Source organism: Saccopteryx bilineata, chromosome 3, assembly GCF_036850765.1.
Source record: "Saccopteryx bilineata isolate mSacBil1 chromosome 3, mSacBil1_pri_phased_curated, whole genome shotgun sequence".
Taxonomy (NCBI): Eukaryota; Metazoa; Chordata; class Mammalia; order Chiroptera; family Emballonuridae; genus Saccopteryx; species Saccopteryx bilineata.
This window is the reverse complement of record NC_089492.1, coordinates 89,851,308-89,869,318: the sequence shown is the minus strand read 5'-3', so window position 1 is coordinate 89,869,318 and position 18,011 is coordinate 89,851,308. Positions and strand designations below refer to the sequence as shown.

The window sequence follows — 18,011 nt, the reverse complement described above, 5'->3', positions numbered from 1 at the left end:
GTCCCTTCCTTTGGGGTTCTACCTACTCACCCCTGCTGCAGGTATTCTAGTGAACTGCAAGCACAGAACTCCACCTCCCAGATCACAGAGGTGGAAATTCTAGGTCAATCATACTCTCCTAGGAACTGGAATCTTGGATGGAGACACAGTGGGATAGAAGGTTGTAGGAACTGAGCGCTTAGAGCTGGTTTATCAGTTCATCTCATTGAGGTCCCCAGAGATGCCAGGTTCCTAGACTGGTCACTTGATAATGTAACCTCTTCAGTCTATTTCTCTATTTGTTTCTTTCTCCCTCTCCCTTTTTCTTTCCCTCCTCCCTCTTCAGTCATCTCCCTATCTTTTTTTCTCTCTCTCTCTTCTGTTTTTTCTATTTCGGTCAGCCATAATTGTTCTTTTGTTGCCTAAAACTAAGGAACTCTAACTGATACAAAGTCATCATTGTTTTACATCATGAGGTTTACAAATACTTCATGACAGCTTCCAAGAATCTCAGCATTCTGGCAATAACTTTAATTTTTTGCCATCACTACTTCCCTACAAGTATAGGCAACTGCAAAAACCACTTGTTCCCTGTTTCCCTCCTACTTCTCTACTCCACTTTCCTACCTCTCTGCTTATTGGAGTTGCTCATGCTGAAAATGTCCTCCCTCTTTAAATTCTTTTTTTTTATATACAGAGATGGAGAGAGAGTCAGAGAGATAGAGACAGACAGACAGGAATGGAGAGAGATGAAAAGCATCAATCATTAGTTTTTTGTTGCGACACCTTAGTTGTTCATTGATTGCTTTCTCATATGTGCCTTGACCGGGGGCCTTCAGCAGACCAAGTAACCCCTTGGTCGAGCCAGCGACCTTGGGTCCAAGCTGGTGAGCTTTTGCTCAAACCAGATGAGCCCGTGCTCAAGTTGGTGACTTCGGGGTCTCGAACCTGGGTCCTTCTGCATCCCAGTCCGACGCTCTATCCACTGTGCCTGGTCAGGCTCTCTTTAAATTCTTGATTCATTTCAATTCCTGACTTCTCTCTTTTGAACTCCATAGTACTTTTTGTTGCATGAAAGTTATTATATTTACCCATTTATCATGTAAACAAGGTGTACGTGTACATAACTGATATGTATAAAGAAAAATAATCAACAGGATCCAGTTTAAGAAAAATGAATGTAAAGAGCTCCTTGAAGCACTTTGTGAGGCCCTCCCTAATTTCAGTCTTTCTCCTCCTCTACAGAAAGCCGCTCTTCTGAATGTTATATTCATCATTCCTTTGCATTTTGTTTTAGTTTTGCATGTATGTATGTAGTTATCTCTAAACAATATATTGCAATTTTTTGCCTGGTTTTGACACAAATGTAATCATACTGCACATATTCTCTTTTTTTCCTTTTTATTGAATTTATTGAGATGACACTGGTTAACAAAATTATACAGGATTCAGGTCCACAATTCTACAACACATAATCTGTACGCTGTATTGTATATTTACCACCTCAAGTCAAGTCTCGGTCCATCCCCATTTATCTGCCATAACCTCTTCCACCTTCCCCCATCTTCCCTCCTCTGGCAGTCACCACACTATTATCCATATCCTTGAGTGTTCTCTTCTGTTTTCTTTTCTTGATCAATTTTTCCACTGAATTGAGAGAGAGAAAGAGAAGCATCAGCTCGTCATTCCACTTAGTTGTTCTGTTTAGTTGTTCACTCATTGTGCTACTTCTCATAGGTGCCCTGACCAGGATTAAATCTACAGCCTTGTCACACTGGCTCCATCCACCGAGCAACCCAGCCAGGGTTTTACCTAACTAACTTTTTAACCTGATCAACCGATGGCTGAGTAGTAGAGTGGTTCTGGAGGCAGGCTGGTTAAATTAAGATTCCTGCTCCAAGCCTGACCTGTGGTGGCACAGTGGATAAAGCCTCAACCTGGAACACTGAGGTTGCCGGTTCAAAACCCTGGGCTTGCCTGGTCAAGGCACATATGGGAGTTGATGCTTCCTGCCCCACCCTTCTTGTGTCCCCCTTCTCTCTCTCTTTCTCTCTCCTCTCTCAAATGAATAAATTAAAAAAAAAACACTATAAAAAATGTTAAAAAAAAAAAAAGATTCCTGCTCCACAGCTTTCTGTGTTCTTGGGCTAGTGACTCATCTTCCACATCTATTACATAAAAAGAGTCATAGGCAGTTCCTGGAATGAAGTTGCTACTTGATATTGTTAAATGAAGAAGGGCTCTCTCGCACCTATACGTACACTGTCATCCAACTAAAATGAACCACTGGCAAGTTTCCAAGCATTCTTTGCTATTTCCCAGGAACACAATTATCCTCAGGTTATTTTTCTTCCCCTTAGAATTGCTTCTCTTCCTAACTCCTCTGTCAAAATCTACAAGGCTTAACTGTAATGTTATCTTCATGATTAATTCTTTCCTTATCACCTCCAGCAGAAATGATCTTATTTTTTTCTTTTTATTATTTAGCAAGAGAGAGAGAGAGAGAGCAACTGCAAGGGAGAGAGATAAGAAGCATTAACATAGTTGCGTCACTTTAGTTGTTTACTGATTGCATATCATACTTGCCTTCATGATGGGAAGGGGGTGCTCAAGCCTAATCAGTGACCCCTGGCTCAAGCCAGCAACCTTGGGCTCAAGTCAGCAACCTTGGGCTTCAAGCCAGCGACCTTGGGGATCAAGTTAGCAACCCTGTGCTCAAACCAGATGAGCCTGCACTCAAGCCTATGACCTCAGGGATTCCAACCTAGAACTTCAGCATCTCAGATCAATGCTCTGTCCTCTGCACCACCACTGGTCAGGCAAAATGACCCTATTTTTATTTTTTATTTTTTTGAGAGAGAAACAGGAACATTGAGCTGCTCCTGAATGTACCTATTGGTGAATTGAACTGGCAACCTTTGCACTAAAGAAGGATGCTCCAAACCATCCGAACTATCTGGCCAGGGCTTAATTTTTATTGATTTTTAGAGAGACAGAGAGAGAAAGGGAGAAAGGGGGAAGAGGAAAAGGAAGCATTTATTGTTCCACTTCGTTGTGCATTCTTTGTTTGCTTCCCATGTGTGCCCTGATCAGGGATCCAACCCACAACCTTTTTGTTTCAGGATGATTCTCTTAACCAACTGAGCTAATCAGCCAGGGCCATTTTTAAATTCTTATGACAATATAGTTGTGTTACTCTATGGCTCTTCTTATATGTTGCCTTGTGTGATAGTTATTTAAATGCTTTATCATCTCCTGATGTAAATTATAAACTTACTTCAAGACAGTAGTTCACTTTCTACACCTACCCTGATGCCTTGATTTTAGTACTTATTTATTTACTTATTTTTGTATTTTTCTGAAGTGAGAAACGGGGGAAGCAGAGAGACAGACTCCTGCATGTGCCCAACCGGGATCCACCTAGATGCCCAGCATGCCCACCAGAAGGCAGTGCTCTGCCCATCTGGGACGTTGCTTCATTGCAACCGGAGCCATTCTAGCGCCTGAGGCGGAGGCCATGGGACCATTCTCAGCACCCAGACCAACTTTTCTCCAGTGGAACCTTGGCTGCTGGAAGGGAAGAGAGAGACAGAGAGATAGGAGAGGGGAAAGGGTGAAGAAGCAGATGGGTGCTTCTCCTGTGTGCCCTGGTTGGGAATCGACCTGGGACTTCCACACGCTGGGCCAATGCTCTACCACTTAGCCAACTGGCCAGGGCCGATTTTAGGACTCACTTAATAAAGATTAATATTTTGAAAAATAATTCAAACATGGTGATTATTGTAGATATGTTGCTGTATTATAAACCACTTCAAACTTACTAAGATAACAGGTATTTATTTACTCACAATTTTATGAATCAGCAATTTGCACCGAATTCAGTTGGTACTCCAGACTTCTTTATATAGGATCTGGCTTCCAAGAGAGTATCAGTGGAAGCAACAAAGCCTCTTGAAACCTAAACTCCAAAATTGAACAATGTAATTTTTTTAAGTGTTGTCTGTTTATAAATTTTATTTTATTTAAAAATTTTTATTGAATTTATAGAGAGAAAGAAAGAGAGAAACATCGACCTGCTCCTGTATGTGTGCTGACTGGAGATTGAACCTGCAACCTTCATGTATTGTGATGATGCTTTAACTCAGTGGTCTCCCACCCCCAGGCCGTGGACCAGTACCAGTCCGAGGGGCCATTTGTTACAGGTCTGCAGAGAAAGAATAAATAACTTACATTATTTTCGTTTTATTTATATTTAAGTCTTAACGATGTTTTATTTTATTTTTTTTTCCTTTTTTTTTTTAAAGGGCATTTTAATTTTTATTTATTTATTTATTTTTTACAGAGACAGAGAGTAAGTCAGAGAGAGGGATAGACAGGGACAGACAGACAGGAACGGAGAGAGATGAGAAGCATCAATCATTTTTTAGTTTTTTTCATTGTGCGTTGCAGCACCTTAGTTGTTCATTGATTGCTTTCTCATATGTGCCTTGACCGCGGGCCTTCAGCAGACTGAGTAATCCCTTGCTGGAGCCAGCAACCTTGGGTTCAAGCTGGTGGGCTTTTCCTCAAACCAGATGAGCCTGCACTCAAGCTGGCGAGCTCGGGGTCTCGAACCCGGGTCCTCTGCATCCCAGTCCAATACTCTATCCACTGCACCACCGCCTGGTCAGGCGATGTTTTATTTTTTAAAAATGACCAGATTCCCTGTTACATCCATCTGAGACTCACTCTTGACGCTTGTCTTGGTCATGTGATACATTTATCCATCCCACTCTAAAGGCCAGTCCGTGAAAATATTTTCTGACATTAAACCGGTCCATGGCCCAAAGAAGGTTGGGGACCACTGCTTTAACCAACCGAGCCATCTGGCCAGGGCACAATGTCACTTCTGTTGATTCTTTTATCAAAGTAACTCCAATGTAATGGATGTGAAAAATAAAACTACATGTGTTTTGTTTTGCATTGTTTTGTTTTGACAGAGAGGGAGAGGGACAGATAGGGACAGACGGACAGGAAAGGCGAGAGATGAGAAGCATCAGTTCTTTGTTGTGGCACCTTAGTTGCTCATCGATTGCTTTCTCATATGTGCCTTGACTGGGAGGCTACAGCAGAGCAAAGCACCCCACGCTCAAACCAGCAACCTTGGGCTTCAAGCCAGCAACCTCTGGGCTCAAGCCAGTCACCATGGGGTCATGTCTACGATCCCACACTCAAGCCACCAAACCTGTGCTCAAGCTGGTGAGCCCGCGCTCAAGCCAGCAACCTTGGGATTTCAAACCTGGGTCCTTCATATTGCAGTCCAGCACTCTATCCAGTGCGCCACTGCCTGGTTAGGCTAAAACTACATGTTGATGAAGGAGTGGCAGTCACATTGTAAAGAGGAATATATATATGCTTCTGTCCACATAGGGATAGAAGGAATTATTATGGCATCTTTGTAAGTAATCTGCCACAGTGATTATGTGTAGACATTCCTTTTATTTCAAGTTCAGATTGGAGCTTAGGATGGATGGCTTATCTAAAAGAGCATTTCCTAACTATTTTGCTGAATTATAAAAATCATCTTTTAACAATGAGATAAATTAATATTCTTAAGTAAGGGGACAACAATGATAAGGATGACTACTAGTTAACATTGAACCATATTCTGAGCTAAGCAGTTTAACTTTTACTGTCTTATTTAGTCATCACTATTTGAGTTAAGTGTTATTGTCTTTATTATTATTTTTTTAGATTTATTCATTTTTAGAGAGAAAGAGAGAGAGAGAAAGGGGGGAGGAGCAGGAAGCATCAATTCCTATATGTGCCTTGACCAGAAAACTTGGGATTTCCAACCAGCGACCTTAGTGTTCCCAGGTTGATGCTTTATCCACTGCGCTACCACAGGTCAGGCATATTGACCTTTTTAAAAAAATTGATTGATTGATTTGAGAGAGAGAGAGAGAGAGAGGAAGGAAAATAAACAGACACACACAGAAAGAAGCATTGATTTACTGTACCACTTACTCATGCTATCATGGTTATTTCTTCTATGTGCCTTGACCAGAGATTGAACTTATAACTGTGGGTATCAGAAGATGCCAGAGAAAAACACTTTATTGTAGTCTTTTTTGTTTATTAATTATGAAATAAACACATATTTAGCCCCTGGACGAGGTGTTATCTTTCATTCCTGGTCATCCAGGTATTGAGTTTTTGGTCTCTGGCTTCTCACTTGCTAACTTTCTGCTATCCAATTGTGCTTAGTATTGATTGTACTTTTCTGTACCTTGGGCATATTTTGGGAGGGGGGTATGGAAAAAATATGGAATTGAGAGAAAGAATGGAGTTGGTATTCTGGTCCTGTGTGATACGGAAGAAGTTCTTTAACTAGTTAACTCCTTTGTAAAATGGGTCAAACACATTTTCTGAATTACCATCTTCCTAAATTTGTCTCAAGGAAAATAGTGCCTGAACATTACCCTGGCCTTATAAGCTGTCTGGACTGAAGATCCTAACCTTCTCAGCTATTTAACTTACAGTTTGACAGCCTCCCAGTTTTCAGATGATGAGAACTTGGAGAACACTTAATCTTGAATGGAATCTGGGCCAGTTTCACTGGGACAAAAAGGAGGAGCTGAGTACTGTGTTAACTAATCCAGGACATTCAGTCATTTTATCACTTTAACCCATTAATCTATTTACAAAGTAACTCCCATCAAATAGTTTTATTGGATATTTTAGCTCTACTTTTTTTCTAAAGAACTCCCTAAACCTTTAGCTTGAAAGATGCTGGATTATTTGAAGTAGGGCCGAATGACAGATATTAAAGACTTATTTTATTTAAAAAAAAATTTTATTTTAGTAAGAGAGAGAAGAGACAGGTAGGGACAGAGAGAGAGAGAGATGAGAAGCATCAACTCATAGTTGCGGCATCTTAGTTGTTCGTTGATTGCTTTCTCATATGTGCCTTTGGGCTCAAGCCAGTGACCTTGGGGTCATGTCTATGATGCCACGTTCAAGCCAGTGACATTGAGCTCAAGCTGGTGAGCCTGTGCTCAAGCCGGCAACATTGGAGTTTCGAACCTGGGTCCTCAGTGTCCCAAGTTGACACTCTATCCACTGCATTACCACCTGGTCAGGCTAAAGACATCTTTTAAATGAAAAAGACAAGTATCCCTGGCTGGTTCGCTCAGTAAGTTAAGAGCATTGTCTCAAAATGACAAGGATATGGGTTCAATCTCCTGGTCAGGGCACACATGGGAAGCAACCAATGAATGCACGACTGAGTGGAAAAACAAATTAATGCTTCCCTTCCACCACCCTCTACCTCCCTTCCTCTCTCCGTCTCTTAAAAAAAAGGAAAGAAAAAGAAAAATTAAGCCCCCAGTTTGTTGGAGTTTAGTCCTGGAGCATGGGGATTGTGGTTCAATTTCCCGGTACGGGCACAGATAAGAACAGCTCAGTGTTCCAGTCTCTCCTGCCTCTCTCTCTCTCTCTCAAATAAATAAATAAATAAATAAATAAATAAATAAATAAAATGGTACACCTAGAATCAACAGAGGAGATGACTGATCCTGAAAAAGGCAGAAAACTTAAAAGAGAAACAAATTAAAAAAACATAATTGGAGGTGAGGGATGGGAGGAGTAAAGTAACAATTAGGCAATTATTATCATTTATCTGTGTTAATAATCAAAAGCTTAAGTGTAAACAACTATATTTCTGTATTGAGTCTACATTGTGGTGCATATTATTGATTCACTTGTCCAACAAATAGTAGGGACTAAGATCAAGTTCATAGTCTATTGCAGTGGCCAAAAATCTCAAATACCAACTACGAACAGTGCTTCTGCATGTGCCCTACTGACCGGCAACCTCTGTGCTTCCAGACAACGCTCTAACCAACCAAGTTATCTGATCAGGGCAAGATTTTTCTTTCCATACTATCATACAACCGATTAGACTCATTACTCGCATAAATATTCTTTGCTATTATTGCATGTTTCATATAATAAAAACTACATACTTTCCAATAAAATAAAATTTACCCAAGTATTTTTATTTTTAATTTAAAGACAAATTTATGCTTTTAATAAAAAAAGTCTTCAAACAATATAAAAGTTTGTAAAGAGTAAAGACTGCCCCTTCCCATTTTTTCTCTCCACAGGTAACCAGTATTAATAGTTGTATATCTCGCCTGACCAGGCGGTGGCGCAGTGGATAGAGTGTCGGACTGGGATGCAGAGGACCCAGGTTCGAGACCCCAAGGTCACCAGCTTGAGCACAGGCTCATCTGGTTTGAGCAAAAGCTCACCAGCTTGGACCCAAGGTCACTGGCTTGAGCAAGGGGTTACTCGGTCTGCTGAAGGCCCACGGTCAAGGCACATATGAGAAAGCAATCAATGAACAACTAAGGTCTCGCAACGAAAAGCTGATGATTGATGCTTCTCATCTCTCTCCATTCTTGTCTGTCTGTCCCTATCTATCCCTCTCTCTGACTCTCTCTCTGTCCCTGTAAAAAAAAAAATAGTTGTATATCTTTCCAGAATTTTTCTTTTGCATATACAAATATATATGTGCAAAAAGAGAATCTCACTACATGGATTTTCCTACAATATGCATTTTTCACATAAAATTATGTTGTGAATGTCTTTATATGCCAGCACGTACAGAGCTACCTGATATTTTCAATGGCTACACAGTAGTCCATTGTACTGAGATACCATAATTTAACCTATTCCCAATCTTTTCCTATTAAAAACTATAGTATAGCCCTGGCCAGGTAGCGCCATAGGTTAGAGCATTGTCCTGATATGCCCCGGTTGCAGGTCCAATCTCCCATCAGGGCAAATATGTATAAGAGTCAAGCAAAGAATGCATCAATAAATAAAACAGCCTGACCAGGTAGTTGTGCAAAGGATAGAGCATTGGACTGGGATGCCGAGGACCCAGATTTGAGACCCTGAGGTCGCAAGCTTGAGCGCGGGCTCACCTGGTTTGAGCAAAGCTCACCAGCTTGGACTCAAGGTCACTGGCTTAAGCAAGGGGTCACTCGGTCTGCTGAAAGCCCGCGGTCAAGGCACATATGAGAAAGCAATCAATGAACAACTAAGGTGTCGCAATGCGCAATGAGAAACTAAAGATGCTTCTCATCTCTCCATTCCTGTCTGTCTGTCCCTGTCTATCCCTCTCTCTGACTCTCTCTCTGTCTCTGTAAAAAATAAATAAATTAATTAATTAATTAAAAAAAACAGCAAATTGATGTTTTTTCCCCTTCTCTCTCTCTAAAAAAACCCCCAAACCATGACTCACTTATAAACAAATTTATTTGGATTCTAAAAAGAAAAATAATAAAGTCAACTTTAAAATTTTTTGAATCATTTAGGAAGTTATTTTAAAAATCTAAATATAATCTGTTATGAGAAATGGCAGAAATAATTGACAATTAGATTGAAAATAAGTTGAGTCTTTTCTTTATTTTTATTACTCTCATTGCTAAGATCATGTTTATATCATAAAAATTAGAATACTGTACTGTATTCACATCTTTAAAAAACTCATTTTGTATGTTCCTTGATATACATACCAACATTTCTGAGATGAGGATGGTGGGAAGGGTGCTTGTGTATGGGGTTTGGTAATGGAGACCAACGGTGGTAAGAGTGCTTGGGTAATGGAGACAAGGGAGCTATAGGTGGAGTGGTTGTCTTCCTATATTAGCCACCAAAAGATTCTTCCTTGGAAAGTGATTTATAAAATCTGAACTACATGTGACCTGTGGTGGCTCAGTGGATAAAGTGTCAAGTTCAAATGCCGAGGTAGCTGGTTTGAAACCCTGGGCTTGCCTAGTCAAAGCACATGTAGGAATTGATGCTTCCTGCTCCTCTTCCCTTCTTTCTCTGTCTCTCCTCTCTAAAAAAATAAATAAATAAAAAATAATTTTTAAAAATCTGAAATATATTTTTCTAGGTTGTGTTGAAAGGTAGCTGGGGTCCCTCCCCACAAACTGCGCTCAGAGGGCCCATTTACATTCAATATATTCTACCATATTTCTCTGCAAACACATTTGTGTGCGTGTTTGCATGTGTGCTGAATTGTGTTATTTCTCTGAGCACTCTTTTTAATTTTTTTAATTCATTTTATTTTATTTATTCATTTATAGAAAGGAGAGAGAGGGAGAGGAGAGAGAGACAGAGAGAGAGAAGGGGGGAGGAACTGGAAGCATCAACTCCCATATGTGCCTTGACCAGGCAAGCCCAGGGTTTCGAACCGGCGACCTCAGCATTTCCAGGTCGACGCTTTATCCACTGCGCCACCACAGGTCAGGCTGAGCACTCTTTTTTCCACAAATTACTTAAAAGAAAAAAATAGAAGCAACAACAAAAATGATAGAACATTATTATCAAAGTAGTCAGGCATAGATAAAATGGGCAATTTTATTTTACAAAGCAGTTTCATCCTATCTTATTTGATCCTCTCAATGAAGAATTGTTATCCTAATTTTATATGTGAAAAAACATGAAGCTCAGAAGAATTTAATATTTGCTTAATTTTACATGGCAAACAAGTGAAGAAACCAGGTTTTAATACTTATTCCCAAATCTAATGTTTCTTTACTAAAAATATTGAATTATTCCTAAATAGATATTGCCTTCTAATAAGTTAATGTTTTATAAAGGGGATTTTCACCAAGTATGTAAAAAGGGGGTCAAGCACAGTTTTTTTTTTTTGGTGTTTTTTTTAACGGACACAAAGAGAGGGATAGACAGGGACAGACAGGCGGGAATGGAGAGATGAGAAGCATCAATCATTAGTTTTTCGTTGCGCATTGCGACACCTTAGTTGTTCATTGATTGCTTTCTCATACGTGCCTTGACTGCGGGCCCTCAGCAGACCGAGTATCCCTTGGTAGAGCCAGCGACCTTGGGTCCAAGCTGGTGAGCTTTTGCTCAAACCAAACTAACCCGCACTCAAGCTGGTGACCTTGGGGTCTCGAACCTGGGTCCTTCCGCATCCCAGTCTGACACTCTATCCACTACACCACCGCCTGGTCAGGCAAGCACAGTTCTTATTATTCTAGATTCTAGAATTATAGTTCCGGAATCTTTTCTACTAACTCTTAGAACCTCAAGAAAGACAGGAAGTCTGGATTGTAGAACACTGGTGACAGTGCTCGTTTTCCCTATACTGTTACTCCTTTGGAAAGTATATTTATTTTATATAATAAACAAATATAAAGATGAATATAATATTTGCCTTTGAACAGTTCAAAATTTATCTGTGTTTAACTGTAAACCAAACACAAAGTAGAGTAAAGTAGAGTAAGTACCATAATAGGACATAATGGAAGCAGGTAAGAGTCCTGAACAAAGTTTGATACAAGTTCAATTACATTGGGCAACAAAATTTTTGTTGCATCCACAAAAAACACTTTTTCTTACCTGATTCAAGTGTGCTGATCTCAAATCTGACATTAGTTTTTCTCTGTAAGCTACAGTTCTTTTTCAATTCAAGATTTTAGGTTTTCATCGTATTGTAAAATTTTCAACATTTAGTTTAACAATGAAGTAGAATATCTTCTTGGGCATCATCTTTGTGAAACTATAATAATTTATATAATGCAGTAAATACACTAATACACTAAAAGATATGATTGCATCAGAATTTGTCTACAATTTCGAAATAGAACATATTAAAACACTTTAATCATAAAATTTGCTCAAAAGTTATTTAAATTCTATTCAGGCAAAAATTTGCGTTTGTAGCTCTTGCGTTTGTGTACTTGTTGAGGACAATCTCGTTTGATGCTCCAGCAGTAGTCTGCTCATCACTAACAGCTCCAAGATTTTTGGTAAACCTCTCACGATGACTGTTCAGGAAGTGAATCTTTTTTTTTATTATTGTTTTGTGCAATTTATTTTTATTTTTGTATTTTTCTGAAGTTGGAAACGGGGAGGCAGTCAGACAGACTCCTGCATGCGCCCGACTGGGATCCACCCGGCATGCCCACCACAGGGTGATGCTCTGTCCATCTGGGGCGTCACTTTGTTGCAACCAGAGCCATTCTAGCACCTGAGACAGAGGCCATAGAGCCATCCTCAGCGCCCGAGCCAACTTTGCTCCAATGGAGCCTTGGCTGCAGGAGGGGAAGAGAGAGACAGAGAGGAAGGAGAGGGGGAGGGGTGGAGAAGCAGATGGGCACTTCTCCTGTGTGCCCTGGCTGGGAATTGAACCTGGGACTCCTGCACGCCAGGCCGACGCTCTACCACTGAGCCAACCGGCCAGGGTCAGGAAGTGAATCTTAATGCTCATGTTACATCCAATGTCACGGAAAGCCAACAGCATCCTTTGAATCAGAAGTTCATAGTTTTCTGCTTTATTTTTTGCCAAGGAATTTCTTTGTAACTACCACAAAAGACTGCCATGCTGCTTTTTCCTCCTTATTTATCTTCGTGGAAAACTCTTCATCATGTATGAGGTCCATCGAATATACCTGCTTTTATCATCTTGAAAGAGCAGGCAGGAAAAGCAGAAAAAATATGCTGAAAGCATTCACTTTCTCTATTCAAAGCCTGAACAAACTGCTTCATGAAGCAAAGTTTGATGTGAACTGGGGGGAAAATGATCCTGTCTCGATTGACTACAAGTTCATTCACAGTATTTCACATCCCTACTTCTAAAGCTTCATGTTTCGGCCACTCCTTCTGTGTCCAGTGTTTCTCCCGAGCTCAGCTGTCCCACAAACACAGAAAGCAAGGAACTTCATGAAACCTCTCTGTTGTCCTAGCAGGAAATTTACCATTTTAAGATCCACACAAATGATCCAGTTATGCTTTTTTTTTTTTTAATTTTTTAAAATTCATTTTAGAGAGGAGAGAGAAAGGGAGAGAGAGAGAGACAGAGAGGGAGAGAGAGAGGAGAGAGAGACAGAGAGAGAAGAAGGTGGGGAGGAGCTGGAAGCATCAACTCCCATATGTGCCTTGACCAGGCAAGCCCAGGGTTTCAAACCGGCGACCTCAGCAGTTCCAGGTCGACGCTTTATCCATTACGCCACCACAGGTCAGGCCAGTTATGCTTCTTATACTTCAGAAAGTCGAGGACAATTTTTATGTCATTATAATCTTCTTGCAGATGAGTTAAATAACCAATTGGAACTGCTGCATAAACATTACCGTTGATAGCAGAACACATTTCAGACTCCGTTTAGAGCTGTCAAGAAATAGCCGCCGGCCCTGGCTGGTTGGCTCAGTGGTAGAGCATTGGCCTGGCGCGTAGAAGTCCCGGGTTCGATTCCTGGCCAGGGCACACACGAGAAGTGCCCATCTGCTTCTCCACCCCTCCTTCCTCTCTGTCTCTCTCTTCCCCTCCTGCAGCCAAGGTTCCATTGGAGCAAAGATGGCCCGGGCGCTGGGGATGGCTCCTCGGCCTCCGCCCCAGGCGCTAGAGTGGCTCTGGTGCGGCAGAGCGACGCCCTGGAGGGGCAGAGCATCGCCCCCTGGTGGGCAGAGCGTCGCCCCCTGGTGGGCGTGCTGGGTGGATCCCGGTCGGGCGCATGCGGGAGTCTGTCTGACTGTCTCTCCCGGTTTCTAGCTTCAGAAAAATACAAAACAAAAACAAAAACAAAAACAACAACAAAAAACAAAACCCTGGGCTTACCCAGTCAAGGCACATATGGGAGTTGATGCTTCCTGCTGCTCCTCCCCACTGGTTTCTCCCTTCTCTCTCTCTCTCATTCTCTCTCTCTCTTAAATGAATAAATAAAATCTTAAAAAAACAAACAAAAAAACCCCCACAATGCATCCCATTAAGTGTAACAAAAAGAAATTAAAATTGCATAAAAACTAGAGCATGCACCAAAATACGATTTCAGATTTGGAATCAGCGATGCAGAAATATATAGAAACATTTCTAAAACCTCATGCAACAGAAAATGAAAAAAATTTCCCCCCAGTGTTAGAGTTAAATGTTCTTCTCATTCTTTTAATATATTGCTCTTTAAATAGTACATTTCAGTGAAAATTCTGTCATAGTCACGGTTGCCATGGAAAATTCTGTCATAATCATGGTTCTCAGGGCTTCTTTAGAATCTTTAAATCCTATCAAAACTAAGCATTCTGCAGTATCTTCTGTAAGGTATTTTTCCCTAGCGAGAAAGGAAGGGGTCGGAGCCATGAAGTGTGGAATAATAAAAGGTTTATTGAGTACAGAGTGCTTCCCACCCGATGAGGTTCTCTAGTCCAGGGTGGGGTGGGGCAGGGCTCAGAGAAGTCGCAGGGATTAAACTGTGTGAGGGATATTTAAAGGGTCCCTAGGGTGAGCGAGCTAATATGACGTAGTGAAATCTCACTGGCTGATGGAGTTGTCGCTCTTTTCTAAAGGGTTCCTGGAGGTTTCTTTTGGTGCTCTTGGTTGTGGGCGGTCCTAGCCAAAGTTTCCGGATGGGTCTGAGTTCCCAACAAGACCATCCCCCATTATCCACCGACCTTACATCTTCAATTAACTTTATTTTTCTTATTACTTTCTTGCTAATTCATTGATATCATTTCTAGCTGTCAGTTTTTTCCCTATCTCTGCTAAAACGACTTGTTCTTTGACTTTCAATTAGTAAGTTGTAAATGTAAATACTTGAAGAGTTTTTGTAAACCACAGTAGTAATTCTTCTCTAGGTTAAGAGAAACCTGGCTGATCCCTTCAGTAATTATTTTTACATTGATTTTTTTTTAATCTTCAGAAGTGTTAGTGTCTATGTTAATATCCAATTTTGACTATGGATCAGCTCAACTCAATGTGTGCACCTGCAATGTACCAAGTGTGTGAAGTACAAAGATATATAAGACAAGGTCCCTGCTCTAAAGGAGCTCACAGTCTCGTTTCCTACTTACCTAAAACAGTCAGTACTCAGAAAGTGGAAATTAACAGCTCTCAAATATTTTCCATAATTTGGTAATATATATTGAGTACTTACTATGTATTGAGAAATGTAGGAATTATAATATAATGATGCATGTAACTTTTCTTTTTTTAGCAAGAGAGAGAGAGACAGACAGGAAGGGAGAGAAACGAGAAGCATCAATTCTTTGTTGTGGCACCTTTGTTATTCATTGATTGCTTTCTTTTAAGTGCCTTGATGGGAGTGGGGGTGGGGCTCCAGCCAAGCTAGTGACCCCTTGCTCAAGCCAGGGATCTTGGGCTCCAGCCAGCGACCATGGGGTCACATCTATGATCCCATGTTTTTGTTGGCAGAGCCCCGCTCAAGCTGGAACCTGGGTCCTCAGCATGGGAGGCCAATGCTCTATCCACTGCACCACCGCCTGGTCAGGCCATGTAACTATTTTCTTAAGTTTCCCCAATTATTCTCTGGTCTTACTTGCTGTTACTTCCCACTCCAGGAAAGCACTTAAACTTAATTTGAGTTAATAAATGTACTAGTCAGTTTCTATATCCTGTACCTATGCATCCCCATCTTTGCATCAGTCTTATATGGAAAATCTTCAAAGTGCCATATGATAGCTGTCACCAATCACAATACTAATCAAGCATACATTATAAAATAAAACTTTTAAAACATATCCACAAGTCTAGCTCCTGAACAAACTTTATTTACTTTAGATGTTTTTACATGCAGATTTTAGGCTAGGAAAATGAACTTGTCTTTTACTTTTTTTTTCTTTTCTACCTTTTAAAAATAATAATGTTATAAGTATTTTCATATGTGTGCAGGAGACAAATTATCCTTTGTATTTTTTTTCTTTGTGACAAGGACAGAGGGAGGGACAGATAGGGACAGACAGGAAGGGAGAGAGATGAGAAGCATCAATTCTTTGTTGTGGCACCTTAGTTGTTTATTGATTGCTTTCTAATATGTGCCTTGACTGGGGAGTGTGTGGGGGGACCACAGTAGAACGAGTAACCCCTTGCTCAGGCCAGCGACCCTGGGATCATGTCTATGATCCCACGCTCAACTGCCCACTCAAGCCAGAGACCTCTGGGTTTCAAGCTTAGGTCCTACTGCGTCCCAGTCTGACGCTCTATCCACTGAGCCACTGCCTGGTCAGGCTATCCTTTGTATTTTTTACAAAAACAATAGTGTCAACAGTATCACGGTTTGGAAAGCCAGTTGCATATTGCTAATCTTGATAGAAGCGTGAAATATGGTTACCATCACATATTCACAGATTTAAGGGTCTGAATAAAAGCTTATTACGAAACTCCAAAACAACTGCTTCTTTGTTTAGCTTTAGCGTAAAATATTGATATCCTTTCGCAGACTGTCGAGGTTGGGTCTGAGATTTCATAGTAAAAACTACCCAGGCCTGACCTGTGGTGACGCAGTGGATAAAGCGTCAACCTGGAAATGCTGAGGTTGCCGGTTCGAAACCCTGGGGCTTGCCTGGTCAAGGCACATATGGGAGTTGATGCTTCCAGCTCCTCCCCCCTTCTCTCTCTCTCTTTCCTCTCTAAAAATGAATAAATTAAAAAACAACAACAACAACAACAAAAAACTACCCAGCAAGTGATTTCGGTTCCGCGACGAAAAGCTGGGGCAGAAGCTCTCAGCCAGCACCGAGGGCTGGCTGGTCAGTGGGTCTGCAGTTGTGGTGCTCAGCATGGCTGGGCAGGTCGAGGAAAGATTCTCTCACAGACGCGGAGACCAGACCTTTCCTAGGATAGCCTGCGAACCCAGAGAGGCAGGTAGACTCCAGGACGGTCAGAAACTCTCCTCACTCCACGCCCGCTGGGGAGTTCTGCGCAAGCGCGTTAGTCGTGCGACATCCGTCACTTACGGCGGAAGCGGTTTGTGCTGGGAGTTGGTGGCGCGCTGCAGGGCTCTTAGCAGCGGAGTGCTCCGCCCGGGTAATCAGATCCCTTATCCTCTTTCACCACTTCTTGTGGCAGCTTGGGATCGTGGAGCTTCCGGACCTGACGCGCGCGCTCGCGGGGTCGCGGTGTGTGTCCCACCCTGCTTCCTCTACTGCTCAGAGTGATCCCGTGCCCAGGTCGGGGTGAGGGGCGCGGTCGGGGGCTGGGCTGGACTCGATCCTGGCGTCTTTTCTTTTTCTTTCTTTTTTTTTCCGTCCTGGTGTCTTAGTGTTGAAATCGCCGGGGTAACTCACCCTTGTTCTTGTTTTCCAAGACTGGTATCCGGGGACTGTGATTTGCAGGGTCCGCCATGGAGCCAGAGCAGATGCTGGAGGGACAGACGCAGGTACCTGGAGGCCCTGGATTTAAGGTGGCGATGTGCTGTGAGAAAGGCCGGCTGATATCTGTGACCTGTGTTTTGTTTTTTAGGTTGCAGAAAATCCTCACTCTGAGTACGGTCTCACAGAAAACGTCGAGGTAACTCGCCCAGTTCCTATGCCGTTTCTGTGCGTCTCTTAAGAGCCGGAGAAAACTTGGGATCCATTTTTACTTGGTTGCTTTGCCCAAGGGAAGACTTTATCATCATGAAGCAAATACTATCAAATTATGGGTAGCTTGTTTTATTAGCGGTACTAACACTTTGTGGTATACGGACGTACAAATTAATTCTGAGTCAAGAAGTGGAACTTGTGAAAGTGATGTATGGAAACAAAGAATCATTTTGCTTGGTGGCTATTGCATTTGTTGGGATATTGCTTTGGAAAGATGGCACATTACAATTAAGAAACTCATTGTCTTTGTAGCAGAGTTTTGTTGGTGTAGCCAGCATTTAATGTTGATTTCTTTGCAGAGTTTAGTAGTCAAGTGCCATTGGGAGCTATAACACACATAGCAGAGACTGTTTTTGCCTTACATGGTTAAATCTGAATTCAGAAAGTACATGTGAAAAATATGAAAAAGAAGGTAAATTTATAGAGCTTTTTCATATAAGTGCTAAGACGTTATTATAAAAATACAAGTTATTTTGTAAATGAAGGAGTAAATGCTGGGAAAAAATGAATTAACCAGAGCTATGTGGAATTGGTTAGGAGAACGGGCTTTCTGAAGATGTATGGGTTTTCTATACAAAGAAAGACATTACTGGTGATGAAGTTTGGATAAGTGAGGGCAGGAGCCTTCATGAGGAGAGTAA

At 41.5% G+C, this 18,011-nt stretch overlaps 1 protein-coding gene and 1 long non-coding RNA gene across 6 annotated transcripts in view; one reads left to right on the top strand and one right to left on the bottom strand.

Annotated features, from left to right (window-relative positions):
• Positions 1–1,474: 1,474 nt before the first annotated feature.
• Positions 1,475–16,555, bottom strand: LOC136330282 (uncharacterized). Its single transcript, XR_010730268.1, has 4 exons — positions 16,466–16,555; positions 4,053–4,183; positions 3,828–3,937; positions 1,475–1,626 (listed from the first exon to the last, which is right to left on the bottom strand). It is a non-coding gene; the product is annotated as an uncharacterized lncRNA (long non-coding RNA).
• DPY30 (dpy-30 histone methyltransferase complex regulatory subunit) overlaps positions 16,423–18,011 on the top strand; it is a 16,318-nt gene continuing 14,729 nt past the window's right edge. The window contains exons 1-3 of one of the 5 annotated variants that reach the window (XM_066266851.1): positions 16,423–16,813; positions 17,094–17,165; positions 17,249–17,296. In XM_066266851.1, coding sequence (XP_066122948.1) covers positions 16,567–16,813; positions 17,094–17,165; positions 17,249–17,271 — 342 coding nt within the window. In that variant the 5' untranslated portion in view covers positions 16,423–16,566 and the 3' untranslated portion in view covers positions 17,272–17,296. Of the gene's footprint in view, positions 16,957–17,093; positions 17,166–17,248; positions 17,297–18,011 lie in introns of all 5 variants that reach the window. The other 4 variants (XM_066266852.1, XM_066266850.1, XM_066266853.1 and 1 more) reach the window with 4 other exon arrangements.